The following is a 22,401-nucleotide window of genomic DNA, read 5'->3' as shown; positions in this document are numbered from 1 at the left end:
ACAAATACCAAAGAAATAGGTATATTTTATTTATAATTTGACAAAATGTACTAGTATTTAATTCACAAAGTTAGGTAAAAAACAGTATTTTTTAAAAATATTGTTACTGCCTTCAAATTTTATGTTATTTACCCACTAACAACTGGTTTACACTGTTTGGCATCCTTTAAATAGGAAAAGAAGGAATTATTTGTTTAGTATTTTTACTACTTTATATTTATTTAAGAAAACAATTCTACAGTTTAACTTAATTTTTAACAAATTGTTACTAATTTATATATCAAAGTTATGTTATTTAGAGTGTATGAAGGCGTATAAAGTTAATATTTGTACTTATCAATGCAACTAACAATTATATTCTACACACAAAAGATGATGTTTACAGTTAAATTACTTGAATCAGAGAATAATATTTTACAGTAATTGATTCATTCAGCACTAGTCAGTACTTTTATGCATCAGAAAGTTTTCTTAATTTTCTATTACGCATGCTATTTTGGGTTATTCTTAAAATGTATTTCTAAGGCAAACTGGTTTAATTTTCTGCTTATAATGCAAAGTTGACATAGTTTTCGCACAATGCATTGTACATTTGTTATATTCACTATTTACAAACCAAAAATTTACGCTTATTTAATGTATAACTAACTAACTCTCTAGCCTTTTTAAACCCGAAGGTTCATGGCTGCAGCAACACATGCCTTTCATCTGTCCCTGTCCTGAGCAAGATCTATATACTCCTTTCCTTCCCTACCAATTTCCTTTAGGTCCATCTCTACATTAGCCCTCCATCTTTGTTTTGGTCTTCCTATTGGTCTTTTACCATCAGGTTTCCCAACAAGAATCCTGTATACTCTTCTTTCCTCTCCCATTTGTACCACATGATCTACACACCTAAGTCTTCTTGATTTAATCATTCTAATAATATCTGAACATGAATACAAATTATGTACTTCTAAATTATGTAACCTTCTCCACTTATCTGTCTCCTCATCTGTTTTAGGCCCAAATATTTTCCTAAGGATTTTATTTTCAAATACTCTCAATTTATGTTCCTCTTTCAATGTAAGTGAGCAAGTTTATTTACTGTATTTAACCTCTATTTCTTGTAATTAACAAACGAATCTAATTACTATGACATGTTAAATAGCTTATACTGTAGTTACTATATCTTTTTCTATCAGCTTATTTTCAAATTAATATTATTAGGTATAGTCTTTGATTTATAACTATATTGCTTTTTTATCAATTTATCTAAGAGTACACGCAGACAAACATATGTGTACACATTTTTATGTATATAGATATGCCTTTTTTCAATATTTTAGCATGAAGATTGCACTTTAGCTATTTCAAGCAAGGGTAGGAAAGGTAGGATTTCTGAGAATTTGTTGCAGGATTATGTTGTCCAAGTACAGATGAGAACTGAGCTGGGAGACTGTTTGAGCCTTTTTCTGAGAGTTGCATGTGAACTGTATGTAAATTGCGCACTATTGACTGTGCATGCTTCTAAGTTTTGCTGTTATTTTCCTTCAATTCTGTGAGACTGTAGAGAGTTTTCTCTTTTCAAGTAGTGTTCTTATTGATTGTATTTGTATATGTTTTGGGGACTTAGCAGTTTTATGTTATGGGGCAGTTTGTTGTAGAATATATTTACCTGATTGTTTTGAGATATTGAGTGCTTGCTGTTCTAGTTGTAATTATCTTTTCTTCTTGTGTTGTGTATTTGACTATATTTTGACCAAGTTCGTAGTATTTACAATAATTGTTATTGACTTGTAGTTGTATGGAGTTCTCCTTGAAAAATCCTTTGCAAGATGACAAATACTTTAGTCTGAACATTATTCTTAGTGTTCACTTTTGAAGCCTTAGTATTCTGGTAGTATTATGAATGTAGAGGTAAATTAGGCTGAAATGTAGGCATTTTTCTGATAAATTATACTCACTTAGTTGTTTCAGCAGGTAGAAGTTGCATGAAGGTTTACTGCTGATGATGTTAATTTGATCTTCTTATGTACTACGTATGATGTAGCTTACTTGAGTAATTGGAATTTTCTACTGAAAAAAAGGATTGCTTGTCTATTTTATTCCTATGTTGTTGAGTTTGTCCATAAGCAAGCCATGTTTTTTACTCTATCCTATGCCTTGGAAGAATCTAGATATATATATTGTGTTTGCAGTTTTATGTTTCTCTAAGGTTTCAGCTATGTAGTTTTTAAATTGTGCTGTGGGTGTGACTATTGATTTCTTTTTCTGGATGCCATGTTGGTTTCTGTGTATTCCTTTTGCTGCTTGAATTTGACTTAGGTTGTTTGCTTTTTTTTCTTAGATCTTTATTTGTTTATTTGTTCAGTATTTTTTATTTTTTGAATTATAATTACTTTAATTTTATATTAACTAACATATTTTACTTTAACAACAAAAAAATTACCCTAGTATAAAAACTTCTACTAACAAAAATGTACTATTATAACTTTTAATTTTAGAAAATTGTATTTTTAAAACTTTAACTTTGAAAAATTGAATTTTAATTACTCTAATTTTACATTAACTAACATATTTTACTTTAACAACAAAATAATTTACCCTAGTATAAAAACTTCTACTAACAAAAATGTACTATTATAACTTTTAATTTTATAAAATTGTATTTTTAAAACTTTAACTTTGAAAAATTGAATTTTAACACACTTTGATTTTAACAATGTATCTTGAATTTTTTATATAAAAAATATTAAAAAATAAAAAATACTGAACAAATAAACAAATAAAGATCTAAGAAAAAAAAGCAAACAACCTAAGTCAAATTCAAGCAGCAAAAGGAATACACAGAAACCAACATGGCATCCAGAAAAAGAAATCAATAGTCACACCCACAGCACAATTTAAAAACTACATAGCTGAAACCTTAGAGAAACATAAAACTGCAAACACAATATATATATCTAGATTCTTCCAAGGCATAGGATAGAGTAAAAAACATGGCTTGCTTATGGACAAACTCAACAACATAGGAATAAAATAGACAAGCAATCCTTTTTTTCAGTAGAAAATTCCAATTACTCAAGTAAGCTACATCATACGTAGTACATAAGAAGATCAAATTAACATCATCAGCAGTAAACCTTCATGCAACTTCTACCTGCTGAAACAACTAAGTGAGTATAATTTATCAGAAAAATGCCTACATTTCAGCCTAATTTACCTCTACATTCATAATACTACCAGAATACTAAGGCTTCAAAAGTGAACACTAAGAATAATGTTCAGACTAAAGTATTTGTCATCTTGCAAAGGATTTTTCAAGGAGAACTCCATACAACTACAAGTCAATAACAATTATTGTAAATACTACGAACTTGGTCAAAATATAGTCAAATACACAACACAAGAAGAAAAGATAATTACAACTAGAACAGCAAGCACTCAATATCTCAAAACAATCAGGTAAATATATTCTACAACAAACTGCCCCATAACATAAAACTGCTAAGTCCCCAAAACATATACAAATACAATCAATCGTACCATACCCCGTTCGATTAAGAAATATTGACCCTGGCAGGCCTTGTCAGCTCCTGCTCAGAATGTGTAGAATAAGCTTTCTACAGGAAATGGTAAGAACACTGGCCTTTGGCAAGAGGTGACGAGAGGCCAAGCGAGTGTTTAAATACGTGCGCATGAGAGCGACACGAGGTCTTTTAATCTGGAATCATCGGAGAAGCAGGAGCTACTGGTCTTATTTCTGAACCGAACAGGGTAAGCTAGTCTACACCCATTCTGCCATTTGCATTGCTCACTTCAGTCTAGAAACGAATCATGAGTCTGTTTTAATGAATAGTTAGATATTTGTACCTGCCCGTTCAGGGCTGTCTCTACCATCAACTAGTATTAATAGTACATCCCTATTTAAGATCCCCGCGTTCAGAGGAACGCTACGTGGTGGATTGATGCGGTCATTTTCATTTTCTTATGGAAATGAAAAGCGTCATGCCTTGTTTTCCTAAACAAACATGACAATTGAAAGGATAGGCATCGTTACGTGGTTAGAGATGCTTGGGCTTTTCATCCATTTTTACGGAAATGTGATGAAAAATTAGAGCAACGTGATTCTTTTGGAAATGAAAAGCGTCATGCCTTGTTTTCCTAAACAGACATGAAAATTAAAAGGGTAGGCTGCGGATTTTTTTTCATTTAATTCACTCTGAAATAAATGCAAATCGAAATGCATTAATATCATGTTAGACTTGTTTCTTCGCGGAATTTTTTACTAACGGGGGGTTATTTTTTTTAAAATAAGGTACGTCACCATTGTTAGTAATGCCTTATGTCATTTATAGAGTTGGAGGACGAGCTTGATACCACATTGGATAGGCTCATCATTCTCGCCAATAATGCTGTTGGTCCATCTTTTGATGTGGAGGGCCTACCTTGTGCCTCATCCACCCCAATCAGAAGTCCTCCATTAACTAGAAGCCGCGCACGCGCGCAGGCTCACTTTCAAATTGATAATCGTCCCACAGTTCTTGTGGACCCACCCACCATGGCTCAACTACCTTTTGTTCATCCCTTCATGTTCGAGAGCATCCAGTTTCAGGGTGCCTCGGGGGAGGATGTTTCTAAATTCATAGACCGTTTCGAAAGTGCGGCGATTCTGAACAATTGGGACGAGACGAAAAAACGGCAACTTTTCCCGGCGTTGTTATGTGGCCCAGCCCTCCGCTGGTTTAATGCAATTAGCCAGCAACCAGGCGTCAATTTAGTCAGCTATGAGGACGTCAAGAAAAAACTTATTGAAGAATTCACAGGCTCCCTTGATCAGCTGCAGATCGAGGAGCAGATCAGATATCGGTTCCACAGGGACGATGAACCGGTATCCTCTTATGTTAGGGACAAGCAAACCCTCTTGTTTAAGATGGACCCTAACATGGCTGTTAATAAGCAGCTTAAATACATAAACGCAGGTCTTCAACCGGAATTTATCAGGGAGATATACAAAAAACAATATAATTCAGTTCCGGAGCTTTTGAAAGACCTCAAGGAATATGAAAAAGCAAAGTTCCTTATGCGCCGTAGAACGGTGCAAGAGCTCTTGCATTCGGCTCAAAAGGAAACTCTTTTCCCGTCTCCTGCTGAGTTGCGCATTCCTCACCAGAACCCCGTAGTTAGCACTACGGCGGTTGCTCCGGAATCAGCACCTCGGGTTAATCAAGAAATGACTAATCAGCTGCAAGCCTTGCAAGCTGAATTGGACCTTGTCAAAAGACAACAAACGTCTCTCCCAACTTCAGAACCGTCCACTGTAGAAGCTTTGGCTAAGCAGGTTAGCAACCTAGCGTTAAAAGTCGAGGAAGTTATACAGTCAAACGATCACGAAAATTTTCAAACTGTAGGCCAAAATTATCAAAGGGGTAATTTTAATCACAATCGTGGTTCAAACAACAGACGAGGCTTTCAGGGCAGGGGAAGTAGAGGCTACCGTTCAAACAACGGCCGGTTTCAGAATCGTTCCAATTTTCAGCGTGGCCGGGGGCGAGGTTCACCAGCCTCCCGCGGTCGTCCCGATCAAGGTGACCGGCGTGGCCAACAACTTTGTTATAAATGTGGTTTTCCTAATCACCACCAAGAATTTTGTCTTCAGAATCCAGACGATTTAAACGCCAATTAACCGCAAGTAATGGAGACATACCTGCGGGCAGTAAAAAGATTTTAGTCTCTACTTTCCCGTCTGAAGACCTCATTTATGTACATGCCAACGTAAATGGGGAACGTCAAAGGTTTATTGTCGATTGTGGGAGCCAAATAAGTGTAACAAGTGATAAGGGTATTCCTGCCCATGCTAAGAGGTTTAAAATCAACACTCTAGTTAAAGGTGTCACGAATAATTGTTTAACAATTAAAGAAATTGTACTTTTAGATTTTTCTCTAAATGGATTTACATTTAGGCACCCCTTCAGGGTGATACAAGATTTTGGTCATAATACCATCCTTGGTAATGATTTTCTCAAAGCCCAAAGTGCAACTTTAGATTTTGAAAACAATAAATTGGCTTTGAGCAGATTTGGCACTCCCCCACGCAACCGCATTCGGTTTGAATCGAGGAAAGCTTTTGATGTTTCCGTTAAATTGGCAGGTTTGCTGGTACATACTGTTGAACCTGAATATGTGGCTTCTAAACGAATTGTTGTGAAACCAAGATCACATTTGTGCATCCCTTTAAAATTAGTCAATACAGCAAATCCAAATTTAACCTTACTTGAGCCGGATGCAAATTTTCAGGCTAAATCTGGCATAATGGTACCAAGGTCGATACTCAACCCTGCTACACAACTTGTTTGGGTATCCAACCCTTTGAATTATAGAATTGTAATTCGCAAAGGTACTCGGATCGGTGGCGCAGAATCTTGTGAGTTGGCAACGGTGGATCAGGAAAATAGTTCTGTAACAGTTAATTTAACAAAGGAAGAATCAGAAAACGACGATATCCCACAAGTGGATATATCCAAATTTGACATTAATCCTCAATTGGAGGAACATGAGAAAAATCAACTTTTAGAGCTTTTGTTAAAATACAAAAATGTTTTCAGTTGGTCCGAAAATGACATGGGCCTTGCCACCAATTACAAACACAGGATAAAGCTTTCTGATCCTACTCCGTTCCATAAGCAGCAATATCCGATCCCGGTGCATTTGCGAACAGAGATAAAGAAACAAATTGAGAATTTGAAAAAACAGGGAATAATCCGGGATAGTACAAGTCCTTATAACTCACCAGTTATTCTTGTGAAAAAGCGTGACGGAAGTTACCGTTTTATTCAAGACGGTCGCTTTTTGAATAAACGCTCTGTGTTCGATGCGATGGCCATGCCTTCCATTCAGTCTATCTTGCACGATATGGGGGGAAAGCAGTACTATTCTAGTTGCGATTTACGTTCAGGATTTTTTCAAATACCACTCACAGAAGACAGTAAACAGTACACAGCCTTCTCTATTCCCAACCTAGGTCATTTTGAATTTAATGTTTTAAGTCAAGGCCATATCACCTCGCCAGCAGCGATGAATCGAACCCTTCAATTGGGTTGTAGCGGAATGCAAAGTGATAACTTCGCCTTCTATATGGATGATCTATTTACCTGGGGCCATACCTTTAATGAAATGTTGACAACACTGGAAAAATTGTTTCAGTGTCTACAAAACGCTGGCTTGAAAATTTCTCCACACAAATGTAAATTTGGTTATTTTGAGATACTCGCCCTTGGACATTTGGTGGGTCGTTATGGCCTACGCTTGAGTGACCGTATTATTTCTTCCATTAAGACTTACCGCACCCCCTCCACCACAAAACAAGTTAAACGATTTTTAGGTTTATGTTCATATGTCCGTAGATACGTCCCATCCTTTTCAGAGAAGGCCCAACCTCTCCAGTCCCTTTTGGGCAAAGGCAAAAAATTTGTATGGGGGGAGGACCAAGAAACAGCTTTTACAAACTTAAAACACGCTTTAATAACTGCACCAGTTTTGCTACCCTATGACCCTTCTAAAGAAACACGCGTCTACTGTGATGCAAGTCTGAAAGGCCTTGGTGCTATTTTAACACAGCCAAATGCAAATAATGATTTCCTTCCTGTAGCATATGCAAGTCGAACACTCAAAAAAGGGGAAGAAAAATTATCCATCATGGAACTAGAACTATCAGCGGTTCTCTATGCCCTCAAAACCTTTAGGTTTTATTTAATTGGGAAACATTTCGAAATTGTAACAGATAATAAAGCAGTCAGTTATTTGCGTACCACTCGTAATTTGAGTTCGAAGCTCTCGAGGTGGAGTGCAGAACTTGATTCATACGACTTCACGGTCGTTCATTGTAAATCTACACAAAATATTTCCGACGCTATTAGCAGGGAATCAACCAATCCCCCGGACGACGAATCGCCAGAATTGGGCGAACCTCGTATATTTCTCCTCCAGGATGAATCAATAGATGTGGGAAAACACCAGCGCGACGACTCATTTTTTTCAGAAATCATAAAAGTTTTGGAGGGGGCAGATGACGCCCAATCCCCCTTCGAAAGACAGGCTTTTTATTATGTGCTGGAAAATGGTCTTTTATACAGGAACCATAAGATGGGTGGGGGAAGTAAGAAATTACTTTGTATACCTAAGTCCTTACGTCATACTGTAGTTGAACAATTACATTCTCACCCGTGTGGTGGTGGTCATTTAGGGTTTACTAAAACATATTACAATGCGCTCAATCGCATATATTTTCCCTATATGAAACGTTTTATACAGGACAAATGTCGCCAGTGCCTATCTTGTCAAACAAACAAGCGCCCTACAGGGCTGCCACAAGGTGAACTCCAGACCTTTCCAAGCTGTCGCCCTTTTGAACGCCTAGCTATAGATTTCGCGGGACCTTTCCCTCCCAGTGGCCCAAATAAATGTAAATACATTTTATCATGCATGGATTTTGGTACCCGATATATGATTGCTGCTCCTGTGGTCGATACCACTGCTCAAACGGCTGCTAACTTTCTCTACGAGCACATAATATTAAGATTTGGTTGTCCGAAAACTCTCAACAGTGATAGGGGTGGCTCATTTAATTCCTCTGTATTTAAAGAGCTTAGTGCTAAACTCGGTATTCAGTTAAAATTTGTCACTGCGTATCACCATAATACTTCCGGTTTAGAGGAACGAGGTATCGGTATTTTGCAAAGTATAATTAAGCATTTTGTAACCCCGAAACATGATGACTGGATTACCTATCTACAACCAGCGGTGTTTACGTATAATGTTACGCGCGGCGATTCCACTCGTTTTAGTCCGTTTTACCTCATGCATGGGTTCGAAGCCCGTCTGCCCTGGGAAAGTATGCTTCACGCAGATCCCTGCGAAAATAGTGCGAACACAGACAAAATGGAAAGACTAAACAAGGCACGAGACGCAGCTCAAGAAAATTTACGTAAGCGATTTGAGTCCCAAAAGAAGTATTATGACAGACGTCATCAAGCAACAAGTTACGCTCCTGGTGAATTGGTATTATTATATAACCCCACTCAGAAGGCAAAAACGGCTAAGTGTTTTTCAGGTGTTTATTTTGGGCCCGCGGTAATAGTAAGAAAGGAAAATAACAATGCCTATTTAGTGGAATATGAAAACAAACGCGGCAAGATTGTGTCGGATTTAGTGGCTGTACAGAGGTTAAAACGCTATCACCGCCCTTCAGGGGGTGAGGAAGAAACGAATATCGTATCTCTTCAAGAGGAAGATTTCGAACCAGTAACCGCCCATACGTAGCCCAAAGCACATGTCGTAATTGCTTACTTTCTGTGTGGACCTTATTTTTATAATTTTTATATTTTAGTTTAATTTTATTTCTCGTTCCATTTCCCTAAAAGTATCAATACGTCAATTCGTTTTCTCGCCAAACGTATAAAACCTAATGTACGCACCATTGTTGTTTTCTCGTAGAAGTAAAACTATTTTGTTAGGCAATTGCATGTTTTATATATGAAGTTATTTATAAACACGCTCTGAAATATATGTGCATTTTTTTCCATCCATGCATGAGTTATAAAAAGAATTAAATATGTTGTCAGTGAGCTCACTTAGTTAATTAAAGCATCGAAAGTGCGGCACGAGCGTTATCTAGTGTATATTTGTCTTTTCTATTGTGTATATTAAACCTACCGGTAGTATGTGAAAAGACCCGTTATTATAGTTAATAACGTAAGAAATGTTAATGTCCCCGTGACATTTAGCCTTAAATAAAGAAAGAAGTCTGTGTAAGCCGACTAAAATGAAGCAGAGAACCAAGTTCTCATTTAGACCATGTAATTTGTGCTAATAATAAGCAAGGTGTGAAGTTTCATACGTTTGACGAGATATTTTTTTTATCTATTTTCAGTTAAAATTATTCCTGGCCGACAGTTTGACTTTATCTTCTTGACCCCTCCTTGAATCATTCCTATTTACATTGCAGTAATTGCATTGTTTCTAAACACTAACTAAAATACCCGAGAAAATTTTAAGTTACATTTATTTTGTGTAAAAATATGTGATTTATCAAATTTATTGATTTGATATTTATTGGCCGAAAAGTAATTCATTTATTCTCAATAATAACTAAAAATAACAGTTGTGGTCATTTTAGCAAGTTTAGGTTCAATAATTGCTACATATTTCAACAAGATGCAGTTTTTCCTATATTTATTAATTTTAATTGCATTTATCTCGCATGTCAATTCCCTATCCTTCAAGGAAGTGGTCATCAGATCTTTCCAATACCCGTACATCATTTGTTCAGTAATTACGTTAACACTAATTTTTATTTGTATGTTAATTCTTGCCTTCATTTGTTGTCAGCGAAGATGTAAAAAGTTAACAGTTTTGGAAAATAATTGCCCAAGGGAAATGGAACGAGTAAATATGTCTTCAAGTGTACAATTTTTAAATATATCCCAGTCGGATAGCGACTCTTGGCACAGTGGTCCCACCCAACCCGTTACATGTCGAAATCTTGAGTCAGTTTTTACCTTTCAAGACCCCTTTTATGACCAAGCAGATACTCCAAACGTAATTATCCCACTTGAAATTCCTCCCGTCCGTCTAGATACATTTAATGTTGCATGTCAAACTCTTAATCCATTAAAGTTAGATGATGTTAACACCTCATCTCGCTCTGTTCAAACTAATCCTGTTAAAGTAAAAAGAGTTAAAGGAGTTACGGTGAAAACACATAACGTAGATGTGTCTCGAACCGACGACCCCCAGCACCACTCTGAACCAATTGTCCCTTTTATTCAAAACATGTTTTATGACGACATATAATCAAGCTGTTTTTCCATGCACTCCCCTAACACTTATGCAACCGAGTTCGTAGCAGCTTGGGGCGCCCAGCAAGCTTCCCCCCTTCTTTTTATTTTTCCTCTGGTTCTGTCTCGCTGAAATCCAGGTACATCAAGAACCAAAAGTTCATGAAAGGTACTCTCTTCCTCTTCCTATTTGCTCCCTGGCACCGCCTCCCTCGTTACCAGTCCTAAGTTTCTTTCGTCGTGTTCCTCGCAGAGAAAGAACACGTTCCTGTTATTGGTCATCACTCACGGGGGGCTCCGCCCATCCAGAACGGCCGCCATATATCTTCCCTTCCCTTCCTTCCCCCCCCCCCCCCCCGACTCCGATCACACATCCAGTAGACTTGAAAAGATGTCTTTAGCTAGACTCTTCGAGTTCCTGCTTTATGCTGAATTGCATTTCCCTCGCAGTTATCTTAATCGAGGCCGCTTCGGTGCGCAGTTTTCTACTCCACATTCGAGTTAGCGGAAGACACATATCTTATTTCAGTCTCGGAGAGAGAGAATTTGATGACACCTTTCTTTGCTGTGGATGAACTTTACACTCAGCTGGCCTCGGCAATGAAATTCCTAGTCTCCAAACGAGGTGTGAATAATAGCCTCTTCAAGGGCGCTTATTTATGCGATTTTTTTTCTCGTCCCTTCAGAATTTTCAAAAGTTTCCCAAATAAAATTTAATTACTTCTTACAGATTAACTTTATGTTAATCTTCGTAAAGTAGGTAATAGCGAGTAATTGTGCTTATATTTTAATCTCCCACACGTCATAGACTTTAGTTGAAGTAATATCATACGAAATCCTATACTTTTCTCCCGGCCCGGCGTCATGATGTTCATTTACGGTTCCGTTTCAATTTTTTTCCTAAGGCGACCATAAAAAGTAGTTTTGTTTACCTTATTAGGCTAAAACCTCAAAACAGTGGATTTAGACGCTTACAGTTGTCATGGGTCAAGTGTAATCTCTTACGCGGCGAGCATTTATGCTAAGTGACAAAGAAAATACACGGCGGGCTATAGCATGACGTAGAGTAGTTTTTCCTCTTTTCTGTTTAACGCAATGCCTTATATTTTTTTCCTTTATTCTCAGAACCGTAAATTTACTTCACAGATAGCCAAGAAATGTTTTCTAAATCAATAACCCAGATTAGTTTCAGTTTTGAATTTACATCTTTACCTAAGAGAGACAAATGCGACCCCCCCCCCTTATTTTGCCGACGGTTTCAGACCGGTCAAGGCAACCTCCTAGGGTCACACCCGGGATGTTTATGGTTTGCTTTGAGCAATTTTAATTTGATTTTTTTGTTAGTATTCTAAACCGTTTTTTCCATTTTTCTCCGTTTATTTAGATCAATTATTTCATGAAATATTTTTGTCCCATTTTCCCGTTACTATTATCCTATTACTAATTTGGAACTTCATTTTAACTGTTTATTTATGCTATACATCAGGCGTATGCAAGCGCAAACAAACCTTGACTAGTGAGCGTTAACAGTACGTCACTATGTCGCCTTGATTTATTCATCCATTTTTATGTATTTTTGTAATTAATGATCTTAACGTCATTGGAGCCATGTCATTTACTCTTTTATTATATTTTAGTGATCCCGAATTTACTTGTGGCTAGGTCCGTTTTAACGGTTGTGACGTTACCAAATTTTGGGTTAATTATTTTTTTTCGTCAGTTTCTCATTTTTTACAATGCTTTGACACTTCTGACATGATATTAATGGATTTCGTCGGGTTAATTTTTCTGATACCAGGGGATATATTTGATACCATCTACATATTACTTATATATATTTATCAATATTTAATCCTAGATATTTTCGTTCATTTTGTGCCATGTCATAACTTTAGTTTTATATTGCACATTATTTTATATTTTGGGAGAAGTCAGGAGCTATATATATATAATTTAGTCAATATATACATATATTACTTTGATGAAGTCAGATTTTCATTTTTAATGGTGTTCCAGTGTTAAGGCGTCAAATGACATTTTCCGCCTTTTATTTTCTTTAGCCTTCATTCAAACTTTGTTTTATAATTTATATCACTTATTGGGCAGTTTATTTTATTTTAGTTTACTTATTTTTACTCATGATTTTCACTTGCCTATAGAAGACGATTACTTTACACATTTTTTATATATTTTCAATATTGAATGACTGAGAGCAATGTAGTTTTCCAATGTCTTACCTGTTTCCTACCCTGTTCGGGAATTCCACGAGTTCAAGGAATTTCGAAAGTCGCCCAGCGATTTTTTTGAGGCCGGAAGAAGAACGCATTCCTGGAGGCTTTGGAGCTCACCAGCCTCCTTTGGGTTTCAGCGGTGTATGTCACGTAGCAGCACCGAAAACCCTATTCCAAGTGACATCCCAGGATCAGAAGAGCGTCAGAAACATAAGAAGAAATGTCAACTTACAGAGCAAACCCCCCCCCACGACTCTAACCCCCCTTAAGAAGAAACATGAACATCTTTCATGTATATCGTCCCCTTTTGCTCTGTAAGGCCAGGCAGTGTATTTCACCACATATTGGAACTTTCCGGGTACAGTCAACGACCCAAATGTGTTGAGACCCAGCCCTGTGGATCAGCAACCTGCCAGGCCACCTGTGACGTTTCATCCTACCAGTGGCCATAATTACTGTATGCAATGGCGTCTGCTGTGAACTTTCGGGGGCCTATCTTAACATCCTCCCCAGTGTTCGCCATTGGACAAGGCATATTTTTGGGGCTTGGAACCGCTACTTGGAGTGGCTTCCCATGGACTACCCTGTGTTCGCCCGCCCCACGGCCCACGTCCTTTCATCTGACCTTTGCTGACCAGTATTCCGGAACTTTCCACACCGGGATTGGAATCCGGTCCCCCAGTGAAAATGATCGGTCAAGGACCGTGTATGTCACAGAACAGTGCTTCGTACCCCAGGACTCCGGGGTTGGAATGTATTTGGATTGCCCTGCCGTATCATTTCTCAGGTCATAGTGTGCACACATAGTGTGCTAAGAACGTCAGTGGCAAGTGCAAACATAACCTTCATCTATTTTTTAATCTTCGTGTGGTTGTGCGCAGTCCAGTGGAGTTTGGTGTTTACCACGGTCTTTTGCTCTCGCCTCGAACTGTCATCCTGATGAGGCGGAAGATTGCGAGCATGCGGCATTAAAGTTTCTCATGGATTACGTCTGGTGCTTGGTTAGCATTTGTTTAGGGGCCAGTCGCATGTATCGCATTACGCTGCAGTGTGTTGAACTTTCCGCTGACTCCACGGACCTGCGAAGAACACTTTATATCGCATGTTGACCACCCGTCAGCATTGTTGATTACGAAAGACTCTTCCAGCGTGTGGCTAATGAAAACAAAAGACTTTCTTTCAGCTTTCAAGCTTGAGCTTAATTCTGTTCCATTTAATTTTCGGTGAAGGGTCTCCGACATTTTTTTTATTATTATTTTATTTTATGTATCCTTTTTGTTCATGTAATAAACAAAACCTTTTAAATTTTGGTGAATGGCAGAAGGTTCAATTTAAACTTTTCATTATTACAATTTCAATTTTGGAAATTGTTTCGCAAGAGGGGGTGTCGTACCATACCCCGTTCGATTAAGAAATATTGACCCTGGCAGGCCTTGTCAGCTCCTGCTCAGAATGTGTAGAATAAGCTTTCTACAGGAAATGGTAAGAACACTGGCCTTTGGCAAGAGGTGACGAGAGGCCAAGCGAGTGTTTAAATACGTGCGCATGAGAGCGACACGAGGTCTTTTAATCTGGAATCATCGGAGAAGCAGGAGCTACTGGTCTTATTTCTGAACCGAACAGGGTAAGCTAGTCTACACCCATTCTGCCATTTGCATTGCTCACTTCAGTCTAGAAACGAATCATGAGTCTGTTTTAATGAATAGTTAGATATTTGTACCTGCCCGTTCAGGGCTGTCTCTACCATCAACTAGTATTAATAGTACATCCCTATTTAAGATCCCCGCGTTCAGAGGAACGCTACGCAATAAGAACACTACTTGAAAAGAGAAAACTCTCTACAGTCTCACAGAATTGAAGGAAAATAACAGCAAAACTTAGAAGCATGCACAGTCAATAGTGCGCAATTTACATACAGTTCACATGCAACTCTCAGAAAAAGGCTCAAAACAGTCTCCCAGCTCAGTTCTCATCTGTACTTGGACAACATAATCCTGCAACAAATTCTCAGAAATCCTACCTTTCCTACCCTTGCTTGAATAGCTAAAGTGCAATCTTCATGCTAAAATATTGAAAAAAGGCATATCTATATACATAAAAATGTGTACACATATGTTTGTCTGCGTGTACTCTTAGATAAATTGATAAAAAAGCAATATAGTTATAAATCAAAGACTATACCTAATAATATTAATTTGAAAATAAGCTGATAGAAAAAGATATAGTAACTACAGTATAAGCTATTTAACATGTCATAGTAATTAGATTCGTTTGTTAATTACAAGAAATAGAGGTTAAATACAGTAAATAAACTTGCTCACTTACATTGAAAGAGGAACATAAATTGAGAGTATTTGAAAATAAAATCCTTAGGAAAATATTTGGGCCTAAAACAGATGAGGAGACAGATAAGTGGAGAAGGTTACATAATTTAGAAGTACATAATTTGTATTCATGTTCAGATATTATTAGAATGATTAAATCAAGAAGACTTAGGTGTGTAGATCATGTGGTACAAATGGGAGAGGAAAGAAGAGTATACAGGATTCTTGTTGGGAAACCTGATGGTAAAAGACCAATAGGAAGACCAAAACAAAGATGGAGGGCTAATGTAGAGATGGACCTAAAGGAAATTGGTAGGGAAGGAAAGGAGTATATAGATCTTGCTCAGGACAGGGACAGATGAAAGGCATGTGTTGCTGCAGCCATGAACCTTCGGGTTTAAAAAGGCTAGAGAGTTAGTTAGTTATACATTAAATAAGCGTAAATTTTTGGTTTGTAAATAGTGAATATAACAAATGTACAATGCATTGTGCGAAAACTATGTCAACTTTGCATTATAAGCAGAAAATTAAACCAGTTTGCCTTAGAAATACATTTTAAGAATAACCCAAAATAGCATGCGTAATAGAAAATTAAGAAAACTTTCTGATGCATAAAAGTACTGACTAGTGCTGAATGAATCAATTACTGTAAAATATTATTCTCTGATTCAAGTAATTTAACTGTAAACATCATCTTTTGTGTGTAGAATATAATTGTTAGTTGCATTGATAAGTACAAATATTAACTTTATACGCCTTCATACACTCTAAATAACATAACTTTGATATATAAATTAGTAACAATTTGTTAAAAATTAAGTTAAACTGTAGAATTGTTTTCTTAAATAAATATAAAGTAGTAAAAATACTAAACAAATAATTCCTTCTTTTCCTATTTAAAGGATGCCAAACAGTGTAAACCAGTTGTTAGTGGGTAAATAACATAAAATTTGAAGGCAGTAACAATATTTTTAAAAAATACTGTTTTTTACCTAACTTTGTGAATTAAATACTAGTACATTTTGTCAAATTATAAATAAAATATACCTATTTCTTTGGTATTTGTACTAAAGTGAAGAAAATGTTACTAAAGCTTGGCTCGTACAGTAAATCTGAGAGTTTTAGCTTTATTTGTCCGTAACTGGATATAATTGTAACTTGTTAATCTCGCCAAACACAATCTTTACCTCAATTTTGGAAGCTAGCTGAAATTTAGCGTTTCGAATTACATATAGTGAAGGCCTCTATAGTGGAAAATACACCCAGTCTGTACAAAATTGGAAATGTTGTCTCCTTCTCTGTCGAACCAGATCAAAAGTGTTCTCAATTGTTTCAATATATTTCTTAACATAACAAACTTTTCAAAAAAGAATACCTTGTGCCCAGATAGCTTAGTTGGTATAGCGTTAGGCTTTTAACCTATCTGTCCAGGGTTCGAGTCCCTGTCTGGGCGATTACAATTATTAAATTTTGTCATCGGATCTTGTGCAGAATAGATATAAAATATGTTTACAGTCTAACAGATTATTATTTATCTTAAAATTTTGCAAATAAGCTTTTAAGTTTCTCAAATTACAGCATTTTTAGCTAACAGTACAGCATAACCAGTATTATTATGCTAGAAATGTTCTGGTGGAAGAACCTACACCTACTGTAATATCTCTGTGGTATTAACTTACATGCAGCCCATAACTTTTGGGACTGTTTCTCCTCCATTACATTTCCTCGCCATTTACCCTTAGCGTCGCGATTAGCCTCATAAGCAAAAAAAGCTAAATCTTATATTTGTTCTTTTTATATCTCTGAAACCACATATACTATAGAACTACATTTAATGAATTTTGCAGTCTTCCTGTTTGATCTGTTAAATAATCCAGTCAATAAAAATATACTTGCATAGAAAAATATGTTTTTCAGATACTTTAATCGGGTAATCTGCTTTTGCGTATTTCCTCAGAAATATACACAATCATAGTTCTTTATAAATTTAGCACCTGATATAGAATAAGTCGAAGTCTAGTTAGAGTTGGCCTGTAAGTGCTTCTGGTACATGTAGTCACTTGAAAAAGCAAATATTGGGTGTGTAAAAAATAGCATTCTTGTGAAACAGTAAAAAAATCAACCTCATTTCCTCGTAGCATTAGCTGTAAATGCTTCTTGCAGGTTAACAAAGCTCTGGCGTGTGGGCCTACATCACCTACAATCCTTTGTAAAGTTCGTGTTGTCCTATAAATTGTCGATATACATACTAAATCCCTAGTTACAGCCTAAGCTTTTAGTTTCAATCAGAGGATTTCAGTGTTCAAATAGTGATTGTAGCCTCGTATAATAAGCCAAATGGAAATAACCCAAATGTTGATGCACCCAAAAAATCCAGTAATACTTAAAAATACCTTGAAAAAGGTTATAAGGCTAAATTATTCTTCTAGCATAGAAAAACATTTAGCAAGTGGACCTATGGTCCATATAGTAAGTCGTCTGTGAACTTCGTCTTGTCCTGTGAATTGAGAATATATTGATAAATGGTTATATATATATTTTTAAAAAAGAAACAATGTTGGTAAGCATCCAGTTGTGGACCCTTCGGTAAAGGCATTTCAGTCTTTATAGACACACAATAATTTTCGTTACACTAAAAATTAGGCAAATAGTCGAAATGTTAAACATTTCGTGTACTTTATCCAGTAAAACTTAGCTAGAAATACAATAACAGCGTTACAGGCATTAAAATTAAGCAAGCTTAGATATTCTAGTGGCCCATAATAAGTATAAAATATCCTTTAAAATACTCTGACAAATAGTTGTGGGTTATCTGAGATCAACATTTTCAAGCCCTCTCTCCTGCATAAATAGGCTCTAGAATTCACTAAGCCTCAAAATAATATTGGGTACATAAGATAAAAAGCAGATGGAGAGTGATGCTGATCGCATCATCTCCAAACAGCAAAAACAAAAGTATATGGATGGAGCCCTTCCTGATATATTTAGAAAACTTTACCTAGTACAACAGTAACAAAATACTCAGCAAACTCTAAAATAAACAAACTTTCCTACGTAGCAGGCGTAACCTGACCTAAATAAATACATATAGAAATACAGAACCAAAAATAGCATAGTGGAAATCAATAAACCCTAATAATAATAATAATAATAATAATATATTCTGTGGCTTACATTTTAGCTAAAAGTACTTTTTCTTTAGTGTTTTTGAAAAAAAATTAAATAAATACTAAACTCTAAATTAAAAATTTGTAAATGTATATATGATACAAAACAAAATAAATACAAATTAATACATACCCTGCAAAAAATCAGTAAAAAATTGAAAACATATCTTTGTGCATCCAAAATATAATAACAAATCCTTCCTGACTGGATTAAATTGTGTTATTTGAGTAAACTAGAGAATAATCCTGTAAACTTGGAAAATATATCTGTGTGTGTGTGTATGTGTGTGTGTAAGTGTGTGTGTGTGTCCAAAATGTAATAAAAAACACGTTCAAATCGTGTTATTTGAGTAATAATAAGCCTAATAAACAGATAGAAGTTGAGAACACACACTTTGTGAGTCCAAAATTTAATAAAAAATGTTACCTGAATAGTATAAATAGTGTTATTTTGGTAAAAAATTAACATAAAGTTGTAAAATAATAAGTTAAAAGTTTAGAAAATGTCTTTTTGTGAGTCGAAAATGTAACTAAAAGTCTTTCCTGAACAGATTGAATTGTGTTATTTGAGTAATAATAAGCCTAATAAACAGATAGAAGTTGAGAACACTCACTTAGTGTGTCGAAAATGTAACTAAAAGTCTTTCCTGAACAGATTGAATTGTGTTATTTTGGTAAAAATAAGCCTAAACTTGTGAAATAAACAGATAAAAGTTGAGAACACACACTTTGTGTGTCGAAAATATAACTAAAAATCTTTCCTTAATAGTATAAATAGTGTTATTTAGGTTAAAAATAGGTATAAAATTGTAAAATAATAAGTTAAAAGTTGAAAAAAATGTCTTTGTGAGTCCAAAATTTAATAAAAAATGTTGCCTGAATAGTACAAATAGTGTTATTTAGGTTAAAAATAGGTATAAAATTGTAAAATAATAAGTTAAAAAGTTGTAAAAATATCTTTGTGAGTCCAAAATTTAATAAAAAATGTTGCCTGAATAGTATAATAGTGTTATTTTGGTAAAAAATTAACATAAAGTTGTAAAATAATAAGTTAAAAGTTTAGAAAATGTCTTTTTGTGAGTCCAAAATTTAATAAAAAATGTTGCCTGAACAGCTGAAATTGTGTTATTTGAGTAATAATAAGCCTAATAAACAGATAGAAGTTGAGAACACACACTTAGTGTGTCGAAAATGTAACTAAAAGTCTTTCCTGAATAGTACAAATAGTGTTATTTTGGTAAAAATAAGCCTAAACTTGTGAAATAAACAGATAAAAAGTTGAGAACACACACTTTGTGTGTCGAAAATATAACTAAAAATATTTCCTTAATAGTATAAATAGTGTTATTTAGGTTAAAAATAGGTATAAAATTGTAAAATAATAATTTAAAAGTTGAAAAAATGTCTTTGTGAGTCCGAAATTTAATAAAAAATGTTGCCTGAATAGTACAAATAGTGTTATTTAGGTTAAAAATAGGTATAAAATTGTAAAATAATAAGTTAAATAGCACACAGTAACATAAATGTACTACCTAAATCAATAATCAAAAGGTCCTAGGTTCGTTACCCCGTGATAAAAACAAATGGTGAAAACTGTAGGCCCAGTCCCTGAGAGCTCTCCCTTCTTCATAGTACAGATAAAAAAAACCTGCGCTAAAGCGTCCTGTGCCTTGGGGCAACCCTGAGCGGAATATTAATTGGCGGCTGAAACCAGTTCTACAAGCGACGCATAGCTTCAGAGATTTGACCATTGCTGCGTATTTCCAGACATCCTTTGTTGTCTGGATCAAACCCTTCCCCTGCCCTACACTATTGCATAGCTTTCCCCTGTTATTGCGTACTGGTTAACCTTGGAAAAACCGGTTCTGAAAATCTACCGACGCGTTCTCTGATTGGTCAATCGGGTTCCTTCTTTGTCCTGACGTTGTGACGTCATTTGACGAACGCACACTCCCCCAAATTCCTTTCTCGTCTACATTCTCCGCCGAGTCGAAATTCTGAGACAGTATTCTGTCTAGCGTGTGAAACCAACGTGTTTCATAATATAATGCAATTATTGCATAGTACTAATTAATAATATTACATATCGCGGGTTCAAATACCGGGACCGTCTCCTATCGTAATTGAACCTGTACCTACACCCATTACCACCGTTCATAGCGGTTCATAAACCATAGAAAACTTATTTTCAATATTATAAACATTAATATTATAGTTTCATACTTTACATACTTTGCAGTAATGAATATATAACCATATGCATAGCGTTTAGTACCTCTAATTACCTTTTATATACATATTTTTCATAAAATAAATAAATATATATTCATAAAAGTTATAAACATGCAAATACATAAATGTAAAGTATTCTAACTACATGCAAATAAATTCTAAGTACTTGCGAATTAATTAAAACCCGTGCACATTAGTTATAAGTACATGCGAATAAATTGCGAATATTAAATAGCGACAGACGTTGGCGTATTCCCCATCTACTCGTCTCGTTTGTCGCGTGTCGCTTTGGTGTAAAATCTCCTTGAGGAAACGGTACAGTCAGAGCTTTTGTCCCTACGGTTCGAAAGGCTGCATTGATTACGGACTGCTCGCTTTCAAGCGACATTTGTGGTTTGTCGCCTCGGTATGAAATATCTCTCAGGATACTATTTATATTCTAATAACATAGAAAAATAAACTCTAATACACAGTCCAAGACCTGACGTCCGGAATCACATTGCGATGTTTCTTCTTGTGTTACGCATGCTAATTTATTTATTAATTTTATTTTACTTTTCTTTCCAAATTAATGCCATTTCGTGACTGCAAATCACTCCACAAATATAATTGTTTCCATCAATTCACTTACTGCCTTTCTAGAGAAACAAATCTACACAATATATTCCAAAAACTAACTAAGCCGCATTACTTTCATAACAAAATTAGCACCTGGGTCGATCGCACTGCCATCTACTTGTCATCGTCTCGGGGAACCAGTTTCTTGGCTCGTTTTCCACACTACGTTATTCAAGGCGCTGTACCATAAGTATAGATCCACCACGACATGTAAAACCCTGGCGCGGGAGCAGTGTCGCTAGTGTCGCTAGTTACGGGAAAGCCTGTAGTTCGCATATTTTCCGAGGTTTCAGAAAGCTTGGTGTATCTTTACAACTTCCCTCCCTTGGTTCCTTGTGAAGAACTTCAACAACCTTAAATATTACTTCTCTACTTTCGCTGTGGACTGTTTTCTTCTTATGACGCTACAAACACTTGCCATTGAATAAGGTGACGACGATATTTTGAAGAATGACTCACATTTTGGCAACGCAGGGGCAAGATTACATGGCAAACAGCTAATTGCATCGCCCACGCTTGCTTAGGGGTGAAAATTCGATTATAGCGCCAAAGGGGTTCTCTTATTGGTAGAGCAGTACATGGGGGTGGAGTGGTGTTCTCCAACTTACCAGTAGTAAACTCTCCCAAGCCATCCACCTGATAGGCAAACGGGCCTTTGTATCACTGATATAATAGTCACCGTCGAAGCGACTGCAATACATGGCGTAGTCGGTGATCTTCACTACGAAGTTCTTTCCCACGACGCAATTCCTGAAAAGAGAGAGCAAGTATAATTAGAAGCATCATTCCTAAAGAACATTATGACACATTTTTAATTAAATGGTAAAATTTGAGACTAATTCCGACAAAGCTGGACGAAATATTTTCAGGAAAGGTCTGTTTTGGTGGATACGTATAGCTATTACCATTCTTTCTACCTCTCTTCGTTCATGTGTTTTTCAATCTCTATCTGTTTCTCTTTTCTATGAATTTTACTTCTTCTGTTTCTTTGATTTTAACTACATTTTCTTTC

General features: G+C 36.0%; 1 protein-coding gene across 2 annotated transcripts in view; it reads right to left on the bottom strand.

Moving 5' to 3' along the window:
- LOC145977744 (discoidin domain-containing receptor 2-like) overlaps nt 1-22,401 on the bottom strand; it is a 522,813-nt gene that overhangs the window by 15,118 nt on the left and 485,294 nt on the right. For both annotated transcript variants that reach the window (XM_083109999.1, XM_083110000.1), the window contains exon 15: nt 21,998-22,139. In XM_083109999.1, the coding sequence (XP_082966125.1) occupies nt 21,998-22,139 (142 nt within the window). The remainder of the gene's footprint in view (nt 1-21,997; nt 22,140-22,401) is intronic.

Source organism: Lepisma saccharinum, chromosome 23, assembly GCF_977018435.1.
Source record: "Lepisma saccharinum chromosome 23, izLepSacc3.1, whole genome shotgun sequence".
Taxonomy (NCBI): Eukaryota; Metazoa; Arthropoda; class Insecta; order Zygentoma; family Lepismatidae; genus Lepisma; species Lepisma saccharinum.
Note: the sequence above shows the minus strand (reverse complement) of the source record. Positions and strands in the feature narration are given on the sequence as shown.